General features: G+C 40.7%; 1 protein-coding gene across 1 annotated transcript; it reads right to left on the minus strand.

Annotated features, from left to right (window-relative positions):
* Nucleotides 1-11,279: 11,279 nt before the first annotated feature.
* Nucleotides 11,280-12,230, minus strand: LOC137142628 (olfactory receptor 4S2-like). The gene has a single exon (XM_067532023.1). It carries the CDS (start codon nucleotides 12,216-12,218, stop codon nucleotides 11,280-11,282), a length of 939 nt encoding a protein of 312 aa, XP_067388124.1. The 5' UTR covers nucleotides 12,219-12,230.
* Between the last annotated feature and the right edge of the window lie 10,695 nt (nucleotides 12,231-22,925).

The following is a 22,925-nucleotide window of genomic DNA, read 5'->3' on the forward strand; positions in this document are numbered from 1 at the left end:
GCACTCAGTGTAAGTGATTGGCATACAACGTAGAGCTAATTCACCTGCCATAATACAAAATAAGCAATTGAATAATAAATGGATATTGACCAATGATGAGATGAATAACAAGAATGCATTGACAGAAGCAGTAGACTTAGACTAAGAGAAACAATGGCCAATATTTAACTTAAGGAATAATAGGAACTCAACTTGAATGGCAGAAATATGAGAATAGCATATGCTCCAAATATCATTTTGGAAAATGTGGGGAGAATTCATTCTATTCTTCACACATAACAACTCCATTGAATAAATCAGTAAAGACTTTGAATAAAGTGAAAAACTGAGCCTTAATCATGCTTCACAACCAGCCCTTCCACAATATGCATTGTATTTTAAGTTCCAGAGGGGCAGCCGTGTTAGTCTGTATACAGCAAAAACAACAAGAGTCCTGTAGCACCTTAAAGACTAACAAATTTTTGCGGGCATAAACTTTCGTGGGCTTCAATTCATCTAACGAAGTGGGTTGCAGCTCAAGAAAGCTTATGCCCACATAAATTTGTTAGTCTTTAAGGTGCTACAGGACTCTCGTTGTTTTTATTGTATTTTAAAGATCTTCAGGGATCCCAACTTTCAGCTAGAGGTTTGTTCTTTCTCAGGATCACCAGATCTCTCACTTTGCATTTGGGCACATAAATGCTCATAAGAGTTAATTGGTACATTCAGACATAGTCGTCTTATTTAAGGGGTCAATGCTTATTAATTAGTCCCTGATTATTTTCTTCACAAATATTAGTAATCTTTCTGCCATGGCCATAAACTTCATAAATGCAACCCAATTTGTGAACAATTATTCCTTAGATCAAATGAAATGACAAATGCAAAAAAATACATTGTATCTGTGCTAGAGGTTGCATTGCGGACGTCACACATAACTTAAAATAACCTAACTTTGAAACAGATTTTTTTTTTTTTTTTACAAAATATCCTTAATACGGCAAGGGTCGGAGGGTGATGTCCGGACATGGAGGGCAGAGATGTTCCCTGACTTCTTCCATGATGTGATGTGGGAAGTGGAATGAGCAGGGTGAGGGGAAGCGGAAGGACTAATTCTGTGTATTGGAGAGTCTGTCTCTGCCCTTCATCACAAGGTACCTGAATTTCTGGAGCACAGGAGCCTGTCTACTGCTGCATCTGCTCTTTGCCCCTTGCCCGTTGGCTGGAAGGTCTCTGGCCCTGGCCCTGACTCCTGTTCCCATTTCCCTGGGGCCAGGAAAACATGGCTGAAGTAGTGCTCTGTATTGCTTTAGCTGCAGCTCTAAGTCTGCGATCATAGGTTGGTTGGGAGACTATGGTCTAGTCTACATCATGACCCTTACAGTCCTCCTGGTAGGTCTCTATAGTTAGAAAGCCATAAATATATTACCTAAATTGGTGCTAATTACATAGTTCTTGTCTAGATTGATTCTTCATTTCCCTCCACCCCATCAGGTTCAATTCTTTTAGGTAGCTTCAATCCCATTATAAATTATGGCAAATGTTTTTAAGCATAAATAGAGCGGCTCAAAACAAAAAAAATTATCCCATGGAAAGTTAAGATGAAGAAAAAAACATTTAATTCTCTTCAAAATGCATTGAAAATCAGAAACCAACAAAAAAAAAAAAAAAATCACAGGATTTCACATTTTCCATTTTGAAGGCTTTCAACAAAACCTGAAATTTTTCACAAAAACAACCTTCAAGTTTTTTCACAAAAATTTCCACTTAGTTCAGAAGCATTTTAAGGAAGAAAAGTTTGGGTGAAAAAATTTTGATTGACTTTACCCCAAACCCCAATTGAATCGCATTTAAGGGGTCAGACTTACTGATACACTTTAGCTACTTTGGGCTGCAGACTTGACCCTATATGTGTTATCATTTGACTTCAGATGATTTAATTAAATTTCCTGAATTCCAAGTAAAATGTTATGAGTGTTCATGAGTGGAAAAGCATTATACAGAGCACATGATAGATAAAGAGAGAGAGAGAGACACAGAGAGATTATGGACCTACAGCTAATGGCTGTGATACAGCTATTTTAAATGTTGAAAAATTCAATAAAAATATCTTTATTAATAAATAATAATAAAAAGATTATCAAAGAAAGAAGTTTGTAATAAATATTTTAGGGTCTTGCATCATCCTTGTGATGAATTAATTTCAGATTAATGGATTGATGGGTGGAATTAGATTGCAGTGAAGCCTAATAAAATGTTTTCTTTTCTTTTACATTAGAAGGGGGCAGGGGAAAATTAATGAAAGATACACAACCTAACTGGAAAACATTCCATGAATTATATTTGCACATCCAAATACTTACCTGGAGGATGATGTGTTTTACCTTCACAGCTTCTAATCTGCTTCAGTGATGAAGGAGTTCTGGTCTGAACAACACTAACCACTTGCAGAATGAGGAAGGTGAATTACTACAGCATCAGATACTCACTGCAATATTCATTTTCTGGTCTCTAAATTTCACCCAAAAACCAGTCTATACAAGCCCTATCTTAGGATGTCCTTTGCTCTCTGTCAAGACGTGCGATGACAAAACTAGTGAACTGGAGTGGTTTGGGCAAGTCAGCACTCAGGGATGTTCTCAGATCCACTCTCCTGCACCTCAGAAAGCCTTAAAGACTGATGGAAGACTCTGACACCATCCTTCACTCTGCAAAATTTAACTCCAGCAGGGTCTTTGGAAAAAGTCTCCTGGCTGTGAAGTTATAACAGAAATATTTAAATTAAAACACATAGTAGCTGTGCGTCATTTCCATGGTTAATGAGCTCCCTGGGGCATTTCAAGGCTTCTCAGTTGGAAACAGTGCTTGAAAAAGCAATGATCTATATTGCTTTAGTCACATATTTGAGGCAAACTTTCAAACTTGTTTTGAGTTAGTCCCTTTCATTGTTTTCAACACCCTCTTTCACTTAGATATGAACCCCTTCACCTTCTCACATTTTCACCAGGCGATGGCCTATACTGTCTTTGAACCTGTGTTGCATGTCTTAGTTAATGATGACTCAAGATTGTTGAATAACAGGCTCAGTTGGAATTATTTAATCAAAGACTATCAATCAGAGATTAGTACAACGCTATACAAAATGTAGAAAGACTAGATACATTACCACTTTTTGTTGTCTGATCAAAGCTGGCTCTGTATCTCTCCTTCACTCTATCTGGAGGGACGTGCTGTTTCATTCCCCAGCTAAATTCCCATACCCAGTGTCATTTTATAGGGTTTTAGACAAAGAAAACCTCTTTTCCATAGAAACATACGTTCTGATGTCATTTTTATATGTTCTCAATTTACCTGATTTATGTATGAATGCATAATTATTTACAGCTAAAAAGACCAACAATTCTTCAAGATAATCTCTCTCAGTGGGTCCTTCTTACCCCATAATCATTCTTCCCTATTGACTAGATTTCCCAACAGAAAACATGTCCCATAACACCATAACAATCACCCTTATTAGTTTCCCAATTCTGTCTGTGTGTGTTTGAGTGAAGGAGATTTCCAAGAATATCTGGCGTTTTATAGACATGAAGGCATCAAAAATGATTAAATACAGCTTAATGCATAAAATTGCTGGATAGGGTTACTTATCGGTCAAGGACCAGTGTTCTGGGCCTTAGAATTCAGGCATATAGAATCATAGAATCATAGAATATTAGAGTTGGAAGGGACTTCAGGAGGTCATCTAGTCCAACCCCCTGCTCAAAGCAGGATTAATTTCAGCTAAATCATCCCAGCCAGGGCTTTGTCAAGCTGCAGCTTAAAAACCTCTAAAGATGGAGATTCCACCACCTCCCTAGGTAACCCATTCCAGTGCTTCACCACCCTCCTAGTGAAAAACTTTTTCTTAATATCCAACCTAGACCGCCCCCACTGCAACTTGAGACCATTGCTCCTTGTTCTGACATCTGCTACCATTGAGAACAGTCTAGCTCCATCCTCCCTGGAAAGCGCTTTCAGGTAGTTAAAGGCTGCTATCAAACCCCTCTTCATTCTTCTCTTTTGCAGACTAAACAAACCTAGTTCCCTCAGTCTCTCCTCATAAGTCTTGTGTTCCAGCCCCCTAATCATTTTTGTTGCCCTCCGCTGGACTCTCTCCAACTTGTCTACATCCTTTTTGTAGTGGGGAGCCCAAAACTGGACACAATACTCCAAGTGTGGCCTCACCAATGCTGAATAGAGGGGAATAATCACTTCCCTTGATCTTCTGGCAATGCTCCTACTAATGCAGCCCAATATGCTATTAGCCTTCTTGGCAACCAGGGCACACTGCTGACTCATATACAGCTTCTTATCCACTGTAACCCCCAGGTCCTTTTCTGCAGAACTGCTGCCTCGCCTGTCGGTCCCCAGTCTGTAGCTGTGCATGGGATTCTTCCGTCCTAAGTGCTGGAGTCTGCACTTGTCCTTGTTGAACCTCATCAGATTTCTTTTGGCCCAATCCTCCAGTTTGTCTAGCTCATTTTGTATCCTATCCCTATCTTCCAGGGTATCTACCACTCTCCCTAGCTTAGTGTTATCTGCAAACTTGCTGAGGGTGCAATCTACCCCATTCTCCAGATCATTAATGAAGGATGTTGAACAAAACCAGCCCCAGGACTGACCCCTGGGGCACTCTGCTTGAGACCGGCTGCCAGCTAGTCATGGAGCCATTGATCACTACTCATTGAGTCTGATGATCTAGCCAGCTCTATATCCATTTTACTGTCCGTTCATCCAATCCATACTTCTTTAACTTGCTGATAAGAATACTGTGGGAGACTGTATCAAAAGCTTTGCTAAATCAAGGTATATCACGTCCACCGCTTTCCCCTCATCCACAGAACCAGTCACCTCTTCATAGAAGGCAATCAGGTTGGTCAGGCATGACTTGCCCTTGGTGAATCCATGCTGACTGTTCCTGATCACCTTCGTCCCTTCCAAGTACCTTAAAATGGATTCCTTGAGGACCTGTTCCATGATTTTTCTAGGGATTGAGGTGAGGCTGACTGGTCTGTAGTTCCCTGGATCCTCTTTCTTCCCTTTCTTGAAAATGGGCACGATATATACCTTTTTCCAATCATCAGGGACCTCCCCCAATCACCACGAGCTTTCAAAGATAATAGCCAATATGCTTTGTTGAAGATAAAGATTCTAAAGTATAGTCAATATATAAATAAATCCAATAGAAAGAAAGAAAGAAAGAAAGAAAGAAAGAAAGAAAGAAAGAAAGAAAGAAAGAAAGAAAGAAAGAAAGAAAGAAAGAAAGAAAAAGAAAAACTAAAAGTGTTAATATTTACTAGCACCTTAAAGATATTGTGTTTTTATCTGGCTCCTTCTACTGGCACCTTCCTACATAACAAGAATATACATGAAATCCTGAGTCAAGATCCTCAGTTCATTCCTATACTTAGAAAGGGGAGCTTGAGAAGTCTAGCAAATAAGTCCTATAGAATTGTTGAGTGTAAACAGTCATTATTTCTCTTCAGTTAAGGCCTAATCCAATGACCAACAAAATCAATGGAAAATCACCCTGCTGACTTCAATGGCTTTTGCATCAACCCCTTAATCTTTGGTATATTGGATTTAACAATGTTTGGATTTCTGCTGTAAATGAAGAGTGAGGAAGGAAAAGAAGGGACAGTGACTGTAACCTCTTTGTTACCTCCAGAGCAATCACCATCCCTCCCCCTCCATGAAATTCTGTGTTTAGTTTCTCCCAAGTCACAGACTGGGCCTCATGCACTCCCTAATAGGTCCCATACAGACTGTATTTTATCTCAGTTTCCTCAAGGGCTATGTAAAGATTCATCTTCAAAGAAGACTCTAATTAATAGCTGAGATTGTGAGGTTACCACCTGTCCCATATATCCTATTAAAATTCTGATGTTGACCAGTTTCTTTTTGCCTTGGGTGCTGAGTGAGGTCCATTCAAATAGACTTAAGTTTTTTGTGGGTATCGTGAACCAGCATCAGGATGTGAAGACATGTTGTCTTCATGTAGTATCAAGAGGCGATGGTATTTTACTATGCCATTGTAATGGCACAATGCCATCACATATTGATGTGACTTCAAAATGCAGTATCAGGACTTCTGGAACATTGCTGTTTTATACTGCAGGACAAATTCCAAGAGGCGAGAACCACAGGTGGGAGAGGTGATAAGCTAGGAGTTCTTTTCCCACCCATTCCAAACCACCCCAAGTCAACATCAACCAAACTTCATTGCCTTCTGCTGACTGGTTGGGTGAGCGAAATAAGCTAATCATGACAATACAGCTCCTGTCGGACATATGTCCACATAATCACAGAAAAATTTTCGGTGTTCAAAAGAATGTATTTATGAGTGGTCATAACCAAGAATAGATTAAATATGATGGGGTGGGAGGTAGTCATTGCTTATGGACTAGCATCCAATAAACCTATTTTATACATTTCAAAACAAAAACTAAAATAACAAATAAAAAATAATATATAAATAATATATATATAATATATAAATAATAATAATCCCCATCTTTCAGTTAGATAGGCATCCCTCCACTTTCTCACATTTTCACCAAGTGAAGGCCCGCAGATGTCTTTGAATCTTAATGACGTCATATTATTATCTGGTTCCTTCTACTGATACCTTCCTACACAACAAGGGGACACAGGAAACACTGGGTTAAGTTCCTCCATCCACTCCTATGCTTAGAAAGAGGACCTTGAGAAGCCTGTCAGTGATTACTTGGATTCCTCTATCTTTGTATTGAATTTGGCAGGTTGACAGCCTGCCAATGCCTTCCCAGATCGAAGTGGGGATCCCAGCTGGCTTCAGCAAACTTCCAACGTCCCAATCATGAATGGAACCAATGAAGGGGCTGTGGAAGCCCCTTTAAGCCCCTTTTAGGGCAGAGTACAGAGTAGCTAAGTAAGGAAACTATCCATATATTTATTCTGAGACACTGGTCATCAGTCATGGTGCTTTGTCAAGTCGGCTGGGTCCTGACCAAGTCACCTAGCCAAGCTGCGGTTTGTGGCTCCCAAGATGTATTCCCCATAGACAGCGTTGCCAATTCCTGGCCTCACTTTTCCCCTGGACCACTAACTGACCTGCTGCGGCAGAGCAAATAACAGCCTTCACTCATCCTTGCCTGGTGGCTTTGCTGCCCTCCTTCTCTTAGTGACTATCCTGGAAAGCCGTGCCTTGATTTCCCCATCTCCAAAAAGCAGTATTGCATCAGTTTCACTCTCCAATGGGTGACCTTGATTACTCAGATTGCCCCCTTTCTGTCCCTGCTCCAGCCATCTAGATAGCCCTACCTCCTGGCACAATATTTGCCAGTGTTGAGGGATGCTGCCTGTTCACAGCCTGGTCCTAGGGCAGCAGGAGAAGCTGAAGAAACCGTGGAGACTGAGGCATCACTATGGCAGGAGCAGTAACCTGCCTAGCTTCAGAACTTCCATTGGACAGCCCTGCATTAATTCCTGTAGTATATCCCCATAGATACATCAGAGGGATAAATACCAGGGAGGGAGAGGAATTATTTAAGTTCAGCACCAATGTGGACACAAGAACTAATGGATATAAACTGGCCATCAGGAAGTTTAGACTTGAAATTAGACGAAGGTTTTTAACCTTCAGGGGAGTAAAGTTCTGGAACAGCCTTCCAAGGGGAGCAGTGGGAGGCAAAAAATCTAGCTGGCTTCAAAACTGAGCTTGATAAATTTATGAAGGACATGCTATGATGCAACAGCTTAGTTTCGCAATTGACTGATCTTTGACTACTGATGGTAGATATGTCAATGGCCTCTAAAGAGACGTTTGATGAGGTGGGTTCTGAGTTATTATAGAGAATTCTTTCTTGAGTGTCTGGCTGGTGAGTCTTGCCCACATGCTCAGAGTTTAAATGATTGCCATATTTGGGGTTGGGAAGGAATTTTCCCCCAGGGCAGATTGACAAAGGCTTTGTGGGTTTTTCACCTTCCTCTGTAGCATGGGGCCTGGCTCACTTGCTTGTGGATTCTCTGTACTTTAAAGTCTTTAAACCATTATTTGAGGACTTCAGTAACTCAGTCATAGATCAGGGGTCTTTTACAGGAGTGGATGGGTGAGGTTCTGTGGCCTGCATTGTGCAGGAGGTCAGACTAGATAATCATATTGGTCCCTTTTGACCTTAGAGTCTATGACTTGCCCAGTACTGTAAGGGATGAGGCTGGGGTCCTTCCCCTGGGCGTGATGACCCATGCCTGGGTGGGGATCAGTGTGTGCTAGTTCTCTGCCACCAAATAGAAGTGATGAGCGCAGAATGCACATGTCCAAGATGGCATGGGGCAGGAGGGGTAATTTGCTGCCCCTCCTACTGAATGGACATAAGGCCCAGAGTGGCCCTTTGTGACGTCCCTAAGCAAATAACCCACCCAAACTACTATTGTTCTTCGGCTGATCGATTTTCCTGGCTCATCTGTCAGGGAAGCACCTTTGCATTGGGAGTAGTGATTCTCAGTTGCTCTGGAAACACTTTTGGCCCTGGGGTGTAATAAAATTAAAGTGAGCTTTGGTTGCCATGGAAACACGGTGGGTTTTTTCAGGGGACAAGGAGAAGGCACCACCCCTGACCCTCCGTCTTTGCCTTGAAGAATGGGGATGGAGCTGCTGTAACTCAATCCCTCCATGCTTGGCGATTTTTCAAGGTTTATATGACATAGGAATGACAGGAGCAAACTCCGCTTGATCAAAATGGCTGCCAGCACCCTTTTTTCTCAATAGGAATGAAGCTACAGACCACCCTCAAACCAAAATAGCTGCCATTCACACACAGCCTTTGCACAGGCCAATGAGACTACCCTGAGTAAAGACAGCTATTATCTCCTATAGCTTCCAGTGCTATTGAAGCCAGGCTGCCTTAAGAGAGTAAGCAGCCCTTTATGCGGTCAGGACATAGCGAAAGTCACTGTGAAGATCCTAGGACTGTGGAGAAGACAGGGAAGGACACTGAGGGGGAGCAGGTGAACATGGGGAGCAGGGCAAGGAGAATCTAGAGGGTGAAGGAAGGAGACTGTAGAAGTGAGAAACTGGAGACAAAGATGTGATTTGGGTTGCAGAAAAATAAAGGGAAAGGAATGTGAGATGGGAGCACAAGGGGACCAAAGAGTGAGGAGTCATGGAGGTGAAAATGGGAGAAGGAGTTTAAAAGAAATGGGCGGGGAAGTCATGGATGGAAGGAGAGTGATAAGGGATGAGGACTGGAGAAGCTCCCATGCACCAAGGGTCAGAGAAGGAGTTGTGGAGTTCCCTGTCAAGCAGCTTTCTCTAGGGACTCTCTGCTTTCATGTTGACAGTCAGGGCTTCTCCTTTCTTTGGGTGTTATCCATTCAGCCTTCCAGACAATCAATACGAACCCAGCAACATGTAGGCCTTGCAGTCGTGGTCAGTAGCCCAAGAATTAGATAATCCTACAGTTTAGTAGGTTTTTTAAACTAATGGTGCCATAAGTTTTGAAGCTTAACAGCCATGGAAATAGCCTTTAATGTCTGGTTAGTTCTATTTTCTTTTGAAATATATTGCAACTTTTCAAGAAATGGTTTACAGTAAGACTTAAATACCTATATCTATTTTTCAGGGAGGAGATATAGAGAAATGTGGCAACGGGCACCAGTGCTTGTGATAATATAGGCTTCAATCCTATTCATCAACCATCGGTTTCTTAGCTTTTGTTCTATTGCAATGCTGTCATCATAAATGATGTCATGATGGCTCCTTCCATGCCAACAGCTGTTATTTCACTTTAGAATAAGCACACAGATGAGTGAGGCAAGGAGGGGTGAGAAAAGCTGAAATTCCAACACCAAAAATCTGCTGTTATGTCCAAGGATCTGCCAGATCTAACAGTCAAGAAACAATAATATTTTCCTTTCTCAAATCTGGAGCAGAGTGGCAAAGTTCCTAGAATGTTTGCTTAATATCTATATTGTTTTGTAAGTCAATGGCAGAACTTCTTTAATGACTCTGCAGTGGTTATTATTCTGGGCTCTACCTACAGCAATTGGAATTCAAATCTCTATGGCAGCTGTAGCTGTAGCTTTCATGCAGTTACATCATTTAGAGACTAGGTCAAGATTTTAAAACTATTCCTGTCTAATGTAGGGCCCCAGAATAACTGGCCCAATTATCAAAGTGCTGAGAATCCAGCATCTCCCACAGATTCCTTAGCCACAGCCTCTTTGGGCCAGAATCATGTATTTCTAGGGCCTCTGGTTGAACCTCCTAAAACACAGTTGAAAATAATAAGTCAGATGGTAGTATAGTTTATTTACATGTTACAGCATTGCAGGACTTCACTGAAAGAAGTTTCTAGTTGTACTCAAAGAATATATATTAATTTAAAACATAGGAATTCTCTTCTATTCTAATTAACCATTGGAACAACTTATCAAGGATTGTGAATTCTCCATCCCATTGAAAATGTTTAATCAGAACTGGATGTTTTTCTAAAACTTCTGCTCTAGCTCAAACAGGAATTTATTCAAGCAAATCCTGTGTCCGGTGTTTTAAAGGTCCAACTAGATGCCTGTGTTCTACAGTAGGTCATACTAGATGATCTGATGGTCCTCTCTAGCCATAAAAATCTATGAATTACAATGGTCCCTTTGGGTTTTATAATCTACTAATCATCTTTTCTATTCTACTGCATGGTCCTCATCCCCATCTTAATTAGTATATCAAGCTTCATGACTAACATATATTAGTATATATTAGTATATCAAGCTTCATGACTAACATCCATCACATGTGGTTTCACCTTACCCTCACATCCTCTCCCCAGAATTGCTATACCCAATGAGGCCAGTGATCCATGTACTTCAACAGCCTATATTTGACAGGGGCCGCTACCAGCTGCTTTACAGGAAGGAGGAAGGAACAACCAATTGCAGAATTATGAAATAAGCTCCCCAGAGAAATATATTCTTCTTCTATTAAGACAGTTAGTGGCTATCTTACCTCTTAAGTTTTCACAATTTATAACCTTTGCACAAAAAGAAAAAAAAACTACTTAAAGCCTCATTAGTTTTTTTTCCCAATAATCTTACAAACAGTTATATTAAAACAGAACCACTGCAGAAGCAGAAGGGCAGTCTGCAGCTCTGAATTCAGAGGGAAATACTTGGAATTGTCACAAAAGAACAGACAAAAAAGATATGTGGATTTTCCTAAAATTTCTTCTGAATATTATTATTTCCCCCTCTATCTCCACTTCACAGAACTAACATCATGCTACACATCACATTTTTAATTTCCCTCCTGTAGTCACTTCTCTGCTCCATAATTTTCTCATGGCATTTTTCACCTCCTCATTTCTCAGCGTGTAGATCAAGGGGTTCAGCATGGGGGTGATAATGGTGTAGAACACAGCAACCATCTTATCCTCGGAGAAGGTGGTGGAAGGTCTCATATAGATGAAGATACAGGGCCCAAAAAATAAAATCACTACAGTGATGTGGGAGGCGCAGGTGGAGAGAGCTTTGAGACGCCCTTTGGAAGAGCGAGTTTTCAAGGAGACTAAGATGACGACGTAGGATACAACTAGCACAACAAAGCAGCTCAGGGAAATCATCCCACTATTGGCAACAACGATAATGCCAACTATATAAGTGTCAGTGCAGGCCAGTTTCAGCAAAGGGTGCACATCACAGAAGTAGTGGTCGATCTCATTGGGCCCACAGAAGGGTAACTGGGTGGTCAAAAGAGTCTGAACCATGGAATGCACAAAGCCCCCCATCCACGAAGCCACCACCAGCCAGCTGCACAGCTGCTTGTTCATAATGGTCATATAATGGAGGGGTTTGCAGATTGCTATGTAACGATCATATGCCATCACTGTAAGGAGGAAGATCTCGGTGCACCCAAAGAAATGAACGCCAAACAGCTGTGCTATGCAGCCAACAAAGGAGATGTTTTTCCTCTCAACAAGAAAGTCTGCGATCAGCTTTGGGGCTGTGACAGAAGAGTAGCAGATGTCTACAAAGGACAGATACTTAAGGAAGAAGTACATAGGGGAGTTCAGATGCTCACTGTGTTTTACAGTGACAATGATGAGCAGATTTCCCAGAATGATAACTACATAGAAGAGTAAAAAAAGCACAAAAAACACTTGCTGTAACTCTTGATCCTGGGAGAGTCCTAACAGAAGGAATTCGGACACATTGTTTGTATTCTCCATGTATTCAGAGTAGGAGAGGAGTTTAAGGTGTCAGATTAATTCACCTGTAATGACACAGATTAAGGAATATCATCAATTTAAAATCACAAACAAACAATGTTTACTCTGTCACAGTGAATATTGAGATGTATTAACCAAAGAAATAGATTTTGTCCAAAGACAAACCAATGTCAATATCTCCATCAAAGGAACACTCGAGATTGATGACCAATGCAACAAGAATTGGTAAAATACATATATGAACAAGTATTTCAACTTATTTGTACTGTATTGTTAAATAAGCCTCTTTTTCAACTGTATCTTTTTAAACAGGAAGAATAGCTTTCCCACATTGTCCCTTGGACTTCTAAATGACCATTTTATGCACATAGTTGTTGATTTAAACATCCAAGTATGGGACTGAGATGGTCCCACTAAGGAAGCAATGTATGAAAATTGGTGCCTGAATATTTTCATCAGAAAAATCTGGAAATCTCTCTGCTATGGTCATGAATACCTTTATGGTAGTAATGTTTTAAGGGGAATAAGATAGAGGTATATTAAAAAACAACTCTTTAGTATTTTGCCTCTGACAACACAAGCAGAAGTTCAGTTTGCTATAATCAGAATTCAGATATTGACACTGGTGATCCAACTAGTTAAGATTGCTCCAGAACTTAGTATTGTTCATTTCTAAGGAGTCAAATGATAAACAATCAGCACATGCCCATTTTCTCATCAATCATGAGCCAGGATTATGTGCTTGAAAATAACAATAACAAAATATTGATTTCTCTTCACATTGACATCAGGATTTATTTTCTGAGCAAAACATACAATGTTGATTGAGGACACTGAATCTCTATCAATAGTCTCTTCAATGGACTATAAACTGAAGTTGTTACTGAAGTACATAGTCAATACGTATTCCAATACAGATCCTTGTAACGAATCACTCACTGATTAATACCTACAATGTTTGTGTTCCCATTGAGCTAGACTCTTGAATTCTGGCAAAATCACTCCTTATATGAAATTATATTGTATAATTTGAGAATGTGACTGTGTCTCCCAATGTCTCCCAGATGTGAGATAGTACCCATTACTACCAATTACTATATATTTGGATCTACACTTTCAGATAATAATTGTATACCGCAATACTGCTTTAGAAATATATGACTATGTAAATTTATGACCACTGATTATGACATTTTTGGAAAATCAAAAAGTTGAAAAAGAACATTGTTTCAGATTGACTGAAACATTTCATTGGACCTGAAACAAAATGTTTCATTTCAATTTTGAGAATTTTTTTTAGTGTTTTTAAATTGTTTACTTCTTTTAATTGAAGGAACTTTCAAAACATAAAGTCATTTCAAACCATATAATGGAAACCTTTCATTCTGAAAAATGTCAAAATGAAACATTTTAACTAACTTTTTTGGATTTTTTTTAAAACACAAGAATAATTTGGTTAAACCAAACACAAATTAATAAAACTTTTTGATGTTGGAAAATCTGCAATTTTTTGCTGAAAATGTTTTGGCTGAAAAATTTCATCCAATTTTTGTTAGACTATATGGACATGCATCTAGAGACTATGATAGACATTGTTTCTGAATTAAAAAACTAACATTTCAAAAAACGCTCAACAATAAATACAAAATTTGAAAAAAATTAGGAGACAGGATTTCAGAGTCATGCTCCAAGTTTATTTTCAGATTGATGGATTGGATTGGACAAGACTGAAACCCTAATAAAAAGGCTTCTTTCCTTTATGTTATATGTATAAAAATAAAAAACGAAATAATTAATGGAAAATACTTACAGTGATTGCATTTGCAGATCCTAATAGTTTCTTGGATGGTGTTATCTCCCCAGCTTTCACCAGCACCAACGAGGAAGACCTATTCTATTCTATTCTGTTAGACCTAATCTCGTCAGTGACTTGCCCTCTGTAAAGATTAGCAAGGACTAATTTAGTGTTGGTTGGAACCTGTAAGCACAGAGCGATGCTTTCCTAGCCACCTCTCTCCCAGTTCAAAAGCCGAAGGGGCCATTTCTGCCTTTAGGGGCAGAAACTGCTGTGAAACTTTGTCTCCATCCCTTGTTCTGCAAAATATAAGATCCAACAAGATCTTTGGGAAAAAGTTGTCTCTCTCCTGGCTGTGAAGTTACAACAGAAATATTTAGAGTAAATCACATAGTGGCAGCACGTCATTGCTCTGGGTAATGAGCTCCCTAAGGCATTTGAAGGCCGCTCCATTGGAAGCAATCAAGGAAGAAGCAGCTAAGCCATATTGCTTTGGACACATATTTCAGGCAAACTTTTGCTGTGCATTGACTATTAGGCCCAGATTTTAGGCTTTTCTCCACCCAGCGTTACAAGGGCTAAGGGACTTAGCTAAACTGCCTTTTCAAAATTGACTTGGGTGCTTAGCAGCCTAAACCTCATTGAGACTGAGTCTGCTAAATGCTTATGTCATTTTTGAAATAGGTATTTAGCAATTTACATCCCACCCCATGACTGCTCTGGGCCTACAGCTGGAGTGGAAGGGGCACCCAGCACCTGCGGGATGTCTAGCACGAGCAGTGGTGCTGTGTTCCTACTGGGACCTGTCTCAGACTCCACACAGATTTAGGAAGTGGCTGTGCTTTATTCACCAGTGCAAGAAATGTATTGGGAGTGGGGAGAGTAACCGCTCACCCTCACACACCGACAGTACCAATCATAAGTTGATGCACAATGAGAGACATGTAATGTTAGCAATTTCTCTAGCAACTAGCTGTAATGAGACAGAACCAAACCTGTCACATCTGTCTCAGAGCAGGCACTTGGCAACGCGAAACTATTCCTTTAAAACAGTATTCACTGGGAATTAGATTTTTGCTTAGTGAATTGTTTGTCAAATGAGCCTGATTTCCTTTGAATGAAGTTGGTGTTTATAAGTATTTGGATAGTAGTTTGGCCAAATCATATTCATTTGTGCACTGTTCACAAACTGCTCATTCTGACTATTCAGTCTTTGCTATTTGTTCTTTTGTGAGACAGGACACCTAAGCCATATGATATACTTCCCTCTCCCTGCTTGAAGGGAGGAATATAAAACTTTTTCATCCACAGAAAAATGAAAGGTGGAAAAGTGCTCTTCCTGGGGCCAGTTTCCAGAAAAAGAATTTGCGATAAAATCTGTGAAAAGTTTGGAGTTTGCAAACATTTTCATGAACACACGAATGGTCATCCAAATGCTGAAATCACACAAAACAAATAACAGAACCCAATGGATGATAGTGACCCAAAGTTGTTACTTTGGTTGTAGAAATATTCATCAATCAGGCATAGGAGCTGGGCTAACATGGGTGAAGCAAACAAATGTAATTTTGTAATTCTCTTGTTCCAAGTTTACTTCAGTGAGTGGAGATTCCCCTAATTATTATTGTGCATGGTGTATTCTCAGTTTGTAACTGAGTAATTACGTGTGTGCAACAGTGAAATTCAATTTACTACCTGCATCATTTGCAGAATTTTTTTTTCCAAAGGCATTTTAATTATGCCCACTAGACTATACTCTAAGAACCTCTAAATGTTAGCATGACATGCTCATGTTAGTGTTTATCTGGGATAAGAACAAGATTATTTAAAAAAAAAGTTATCAGACTCTGAGTCCTACTTCAAAAGTTACTAAGTTGCCAACAATCAAAATAAATTGTTAATTGAATCTGCAACCTCCAGAGTTTTGAAGCTCCACTAGATTGCAAACATGCAAATAAAGTATGAAGATTCCATCTTTTGCAATGATTTGTTCTGACATTGCTGGAACCCAGCTGTGCTTGACTAGACATCAGAACATTTCACCCATATGTTCCATAAGTGCTTAGTGTGATTTTGGTATATTTTAGCAAGGCCATGGGGTGCATATAATGCTTAGTATATCCAAAATGTTGACTGTAGAATTGGTCAGAAAATTTTTGTTAAAAGAAATTTTGTCAGAAAATGTTATTTAGGTTTAAATGATTTTTTTCCAATGAAATTATATTGATTTGAATGAAAATTCCCATGAAAACAAATTTTTCCAAGACAAAAAGTGCTTTTTGAAATTTAATTTCAAGAAAAAAATTAAAACTTCTGGCCTTGGAATCTATGAATCTATGAACCATGAGTCTCACAATGTTGTTCTATTTTTAAGCTTCTTGATTCTTGATGGGGGGGGGGCTACAAAAATACAAATAATAGATAAGAAAAATGAAGACGATGATGTTTTGTCCTTTTTCAAAATGGCCACCGATTCCCATCAGAGATTCGACTGAAGCTCCAAAGCTGCCCTCGGTTTGGAAAGCTGCCATTTCCTCACAGCCTTTGCAGGATGCAGAGTGGCTGCTCCAAGTAAAAATGGCTGTTAGTTCCAAGGGGACTGAAGCCAGACAGCCCTCAGGGAATATGGCCACCTCCTATGCCGACAGAAGGTAGGTCACAAACTGTGAGAAGCTGGTAGATACGGGAAAGATGGGGACGGGGAAGTATAAGGTGAGAAGCCAGTTGATGTGGAGTAAGTAAGAGGATCTAAGAGGGAAGAGGGAGGAGTGAGGGGAAAGGACACAAATGGAACAGCTAAATATTAGGAACTGGGAAGGTCACTGAGTCCAGATTAATACAGGTGGAAAGCAAAGGATACCAAGGGTCTGGTGAACCTGGGAAAATGGGAAGTACACTAGGAAGCAGGGGAATAGACAGTTATTTTGACTCCACTGTTCCCATGTGGTTCCTTCACATTACATTTGTTATGTGTGATTTCAACATTTGGATGACCACTGGTGTGTTCATGAAAAAGTTTGCAAACCCCAAATCCCTCACAGATTTTATCACAGGGTATGTCTATACTGACCATAGCAAAGTCGCCGCCATCATATTGACGTATCTGGATCAAATGAGCAGTCAATGAAGACCCGCTCAATCGATCCAGAAGTCGATGCTTATAAACCACTCCCTCAAGTGGCGTAGTGCTACGTCGACAGGAACTGCATTCCCTTTGGCGCAGTGCAGTGAAGACACCGCGCAGAAGGGAAGCACAGTAGTTGACAGGAGTTACGCAAGCTACTCTGCGTAGCTTGCATAACTCCTGTCGACTGCTGCTGAATCGGCAGGTAAGTGTGGCACAAATTCTTCTTCTGGAAATTGGTCCCAGAAAGAACACTTTCCCACCTTTCATTATTCTCTGGAAGAAAAAGTTTTATTCATATCATATGGGCACTTAAAACATATGGTATAATCTAATGGATGTTTTGCCATTGACTTCAATGAGAGCAATGTCACACCATTAAGTGCTTTGGAAAATTTTACTGTGGTATATAATGTGTATAGGCCCCAATTCAGGAAAGCCCTTAAGCACCCTTCCTAAAATGGCTGCTTTCCAGATTCAGGGTCTTTGTTATTTAAAATTTCAATGTTATTTCAATAATGTAATTGCAACTGAATGAATAATTCCATACAAATAAATTAGGTGATGAATCATGTCCGCAAATTGCCCATGAACAGATAGTGAAATTCTCAAATTAATCCATAAATAATCTATGAATAATTCTTGATCTGCAAATCATTTTGAAGACTTTGTTATGAATAGTCTTAAATCAGAGTGTTGTTTTGTTATATAAACCAGATAATATCCATATAATTCTGCCAGGATACGATCATCTAAAATGACATTTGCCGGAGCATTTTGTAACTGTTCTAGTTGCAAGTAACACCTCAAGATTATTACTAAAAAATTCCTTTGTGTATTGGACAGCTCTCTGTGTAAAATCAGTTTCACTGTTTCCTTCATATAGTCAATCCCAGAGTAATGGGCTCAACTCACCACTCTAGCACCTCCTGCTGGCCGTTCCAGAGCCCTCTGGTTGTGTCATGATCTGTGCTTCCCCCTCCTTCCAGGGGCTGCCTCTGCAATCCTTGTCTACCCACCTCCCTCAGTGGCAACTGCAGTGTATTGTCTGACCACTTCCCCAATGGTGAGGGAGCAGACCATGGCCCACCCACTACTCTGGGTCCCAGCCAGGGACCCTATAGAAGATAGCCACTTGCTGCATCCCCTCCAATTCCTCAGTCCATTTCCTTGAGCCACTTCCCTGCAGATCCCAGCTCCCTCTCCGTCCTTGCTTCAGGGCATCGGCCTACAAATCCTTGCAGCCAGCCTGGAGTTGTCCTTAGATTCCCCAGTCACTGCCTGCAAGACTTCTCTGTCCTGAGTGCTAGCTGTCCTCAGCTAGTCCTACCTCTTCAAGCTCCGGGGAGTTACACAGTCTGCTCTGCCTTGCAGCTCTTCTTACCTGGGCCTGTTGGGCCCTGATTGGCCACTCCTCTCACTCCATCTCTAATTGGCTGCCACCTGCGCAGTCTTGCTAAAGCTCTATTAACCCCTTAGTGGCCAGTGTGGGGCAGACGCCCCATCACACACCCTCCCACTTAATACCGAATGCCCAAGGGGTGAAGGTTACCTTCCCTGCTTCTCCCACAGCTGGACTCACAGGGTATCCCACTCCCATCTTAGGTTTTCTACTAGGAGGAGCAACTTGTTATTCTCCTCCCCAGTAACCCTAAATTTCCCTGTCTTGGCCCCTGTGCCATTAAGCGCTATTGGCAAGGCCAGCTCGGTGGCTTTCCTGTAGCCCTGGACCTTGCCCTGCAGGTTCCCCCAGCAACCACAGCCTGTCCTGCTCCAGTGGGGGTTTTCTTGCCTGACTGGGCTCTCGCTGTCCCAGTCCTCTTATCTGCCATCTCCCTACTACTCGCTGCTGAGTGTGGGAGCTGGCTCCCCACTGCGTCCACAATCATCATTGCTCCATTACCCCCAAGGCAGTCTCTGAATATTCCTGGCTCTTGGGCATCCCTTTATCTCTTCCTCGTCCAAGGGGACAATGTCTTTTTATATGGCCCTCTTCGTGGCACCGGAAGCAAGCTCTTTGCCTCCTCTTGGCCCTGGGCTTCCCCTTGTCTTTCCCTCACTCAGCCCCTTCTCCTGGGCTAGCCTTGACCTTGCAACTCAGGTTCGGGCACTCGCTCTGCAGGTGCCCCTGTTCCCTACATGTCCAACGTGCCCGCCCTATCCATGTTCTTTTCACAGGTGGGACAGTCTTGGGTTCGTTCTTCTTTCCATTCTGGGGGTGAGGCTTCTGTTCCTCATCCCAGTAGAGGCATTCTCCCTTCCAATGTCCCTGTTGCCCACAGGTGTAACATCCACCTGACCCAGTCACTGGTCTCCTGGCCCTGGTGCTCTCTCTGGCCTCTCTGGACCCAGTACCACAGCAGCTTAAGTATATAAAGCTGCTGCTCAGCTAGATGAGACATATAGATCCAGAAAAGGAGATAAACGAGGTGGCAAAATTTGCAGATGAGAACTATCTTGAGAAATTTTGTAAGGCCAAAGCTGACTGCGAAGAGTTACAAAGGGATCTCACAAAACTGGGTGACTGGGCAATAAAATGGCCGATGAAATTCAATGCTGATAAGTGCAAAGTAGTGCACATTGGAAAAAATAATCCCAATTATACATACAAAATTATGGGGTCTAAATTGACTATTACCTCTAAAGAAAGAGATCTTAGAGTCATCATGGATAGGTCTCTGAAAACATCTGTTAAAAAAGCCTGCATTAGACAAAGGAATGTGGATTTACCTGTCTGGGTCAAGTTTTGTAAGCCAGAGACAATGAAAGTATATTTACATATAAGGTAAACAAAGCAATCAAGCAGCAGAGGAAACGGCTAGATGAGCACATCAGGAGATACATTGGAGTCTGAACCCCCAGCTATCTCTTGAGGCAAAGACAATGGACTTTGGGAAACAAAGGGAGAAAAAAGGCATTCTAGTTATCTATCACTTAGAGAACAAAGGAGACAGCACCATCTGATTCTGTGAACATTGGATTCTTTTGCCTGGAGATGCTGGTAACTTGATTTAAGTGAGAAACTGTTTCAGGCAAAGACATAACTTTCTAGAATTAAGCTTCAGGCACACAAAGATACTGGAATCTTCCACACAAAGTTGCAAGAGGAGATGCCTTGTTTTCTCATTGGATGAACAGAAAGGATACAATCCATTCTGGCTGGAGATTTCAAATCTTCCCCAGAAGCATGGGTCACTTTCTGATTGGCCCACATCAGCTTTGTCAAGAAGAGGACCTAGGCCATGCCACCCAGCAGAAAGTGTATAAACACCCCATTTGCTCAACACATTGCTCCCTGAACCTGAAAAATCTAGGCTAGAGGAACTGAGAGTGGCACCATCATTGACAAGCCCCCTGTTCACTCTGTTTTTGAAAATCCTATCTAGGGAGACGGCTGCAGAACACAGAATGAGAATAAGAATCCAGCATCATAATACCTTGAGTCAGTCACCTGAATGAACTCTGTCTTTCTTGAGTAATCAGTCACTGCATCTGTGAAGCTGAGCTGGAGAACCCATCTTCAAGACAGTTTCAACTTATCAAGCAAATACTTTGTTCCATTCATTGTTTACCCAAGTGATGATTCTAATTGTTTCTCAGTAAGTACATACCTGAGTTAAAAATCTCTGAAGGACTAATATATACGCATATTACATAATATGTACACATATATAATAAGTGCACAGGCATTTCACTAACAAGTTTAATGTTAGTTGTATGGAAGTTATGCTACATCGATAAGTAATTGAGAACATTGAGGCTTGAGAAATTAATTACACTAACTAAGCTTAGTACTACTTGTAAAAGGAAACTGGGCATCCCCACAGCAAAAGTTAGCTGTGCAAAACCCTGCACTTTTCAAGGAGTTCATCCTAAATATCACACAGATTTTTGTGGTCAAAGGAATTGACAGAATCTTAAACAAAAAGAGGAAGAAGCTTTGAATTGACTTGTAAACTAAAGACTGTACCCGTATTTGAACCTTTGGCTAAAGTGGCATAAGAGCCTACAGCACTGGTGACATGCCAGAAAAATTAGAAGAACATCAAAATCATTACCTTCATGTTATGTTTTAGGTTTAATATGTTTGGAACATGTGCATGTAGAAGTGGCAACGCCTGGCTTTGTGTATCACCTGAACACAGTCACTTTGAACTGAATTGACATTCTTGGATGATTAGGTAACTTCTCTAAATTCTACTTTAGAATCGTTTGGTTGAACTGACACACACAAACCCATAATTCCATTAGAGAGACATGGTGGATGAGGTAATATCTTTTATTAGACCAAATTCCATTGGTGAGAGAAGCAAGCTTACAAGCCACACAGAGTTCTTCTTCAGGTCTGGGAAAGGTTTTCCAAGCGTCACAGCAAAACATGGAAGGCGGAACAGATTGTTTAGCATAAGTAGTTAGCGCATATTCTAAAGGACCATTGGCAGATAAGCTAGAAGTATAAAAGGATGCATATTTACAGATCCATCATTCCATGCTGATACCAAAGATCACCTGCCCACTAGTACAGATTAGGATAAAAGTATGCCTTTGTAACAGGATTGTGATAAGACAAGACCTTGAGTTAATTGAACTGGTTTATCATTTCCCCAAAATTGCTACTTTTCTATGATTGTGCAGGAGAGCCTGTTATGTCAGACCTGAATGCCTCTGCTCTTACTACCCACCCAATTCAAAGAGGAGTGAAGGGAAGAGGGAGAGGAATTCATTTATCTGTTCCTGCTGCCCTCAGGGAACTAAGGTGGAAAGCCCTTTAACTCAATGGCCAATTCTCACAATTCTGATATAACAATGTGATAATTGGTGAGGGGGGAGGGTGTGTGAATCCATGCCTGCATGTGTGTGTGTGTTTTGATTTGTTTTATAAGCTCCTCATGATCTAGGCATGAAAAAGAACAAACTTGTAAAGTTTCAAACTTTTTTTTTCCAAAAATGGCCCCCATACTCCCTTTTATCGCAATAGGACTGAAGCCATAGGTTGCTCTCACTTAAGATGGTTAGCACTTCTCCGCAGCCTTTGCTGATGGCAATGATGTTGCCCCTAGTAAAGATGGCCACTTCCTCTTTTTTATTCCAGTGGGATTGAAGCCAGCCTACTCTCAAGGAAGATGGCTGCTTCCTGTTTGTGCTGAAAATCTCCATTAACATTTGGCTAGTTTCAGTCTCTTTTAACATGATCACGACTTTACAATAACAAGATACAATATGAAGGTATATTTACCAGGCAAGAGCATGTCAGCTGTTGATTTTCCATTGGTTGAAATTAATTAATTAATTAATTACTTAATAGAGAGAGAAACATTCTATTAGAAAAATGTTGGGGTGGAGAGGGCAGAATTGTGGCTAGTTAGAGGGTATTTGTTTGTATAGGATTAGCATCTGCAAGCCTCGCCACAGGCCAGAGCTCTGGTTTGAAAGGTGCTGTCCAGACATAGAACAAACAACCACAGGCAAAGCTCTAACGAGTTTACAATCTAACTAAAATGTGATTAATGTTTGAGTGTTTTGAATGTTCACCTTCACAGAATGATTCCCTGGGTGTCCAGTGTTTACTAGTTATAAATTTAGTGTCTTATTAATAATCTTACCAATATTACTAATAAATTAGAGCCATAGCAATAGCTGAAAAAGGGTTGTCCATCTTGTGCATTCATGGGAAAACAATGGGAATTTTCACTGATGAACTGAAAGCTAGAGACCAATATTTTTCTAAAATCTGTCAGGAATATCATCATTTTTCTCCTGGTTTGTACAGTTAACATAATTCTGCATG

The sequence above is a fragment of the Emydura macquarii genome, unplaced genomic scaffold (genome assembly GCF_026122565.2).
Source record: "Emydura macquarii macquarii isolate MOO-44397 ecotype Brisbane River unplaced genomic scaffold, CSIRO-AGI_Emac_v2 contig_3235, whole genome shotgun sequence".
In the NCBI taxonomy this organism is placed as follows: Eukaryota; Metazoa; Chordata; order Testudines; family Chelidae; genus Emydura; species Emydura macquarii.

What these genes read in the sequence shown, in the direction of transcription:
- LOC137142628 (XM_067532023.1), bottom strand. Translation starts at nt 12,218, where the DNA reads ATGGAGAATACAAACAATGTGTCCGAATTCCTTCTGTTAGGACTCTCC.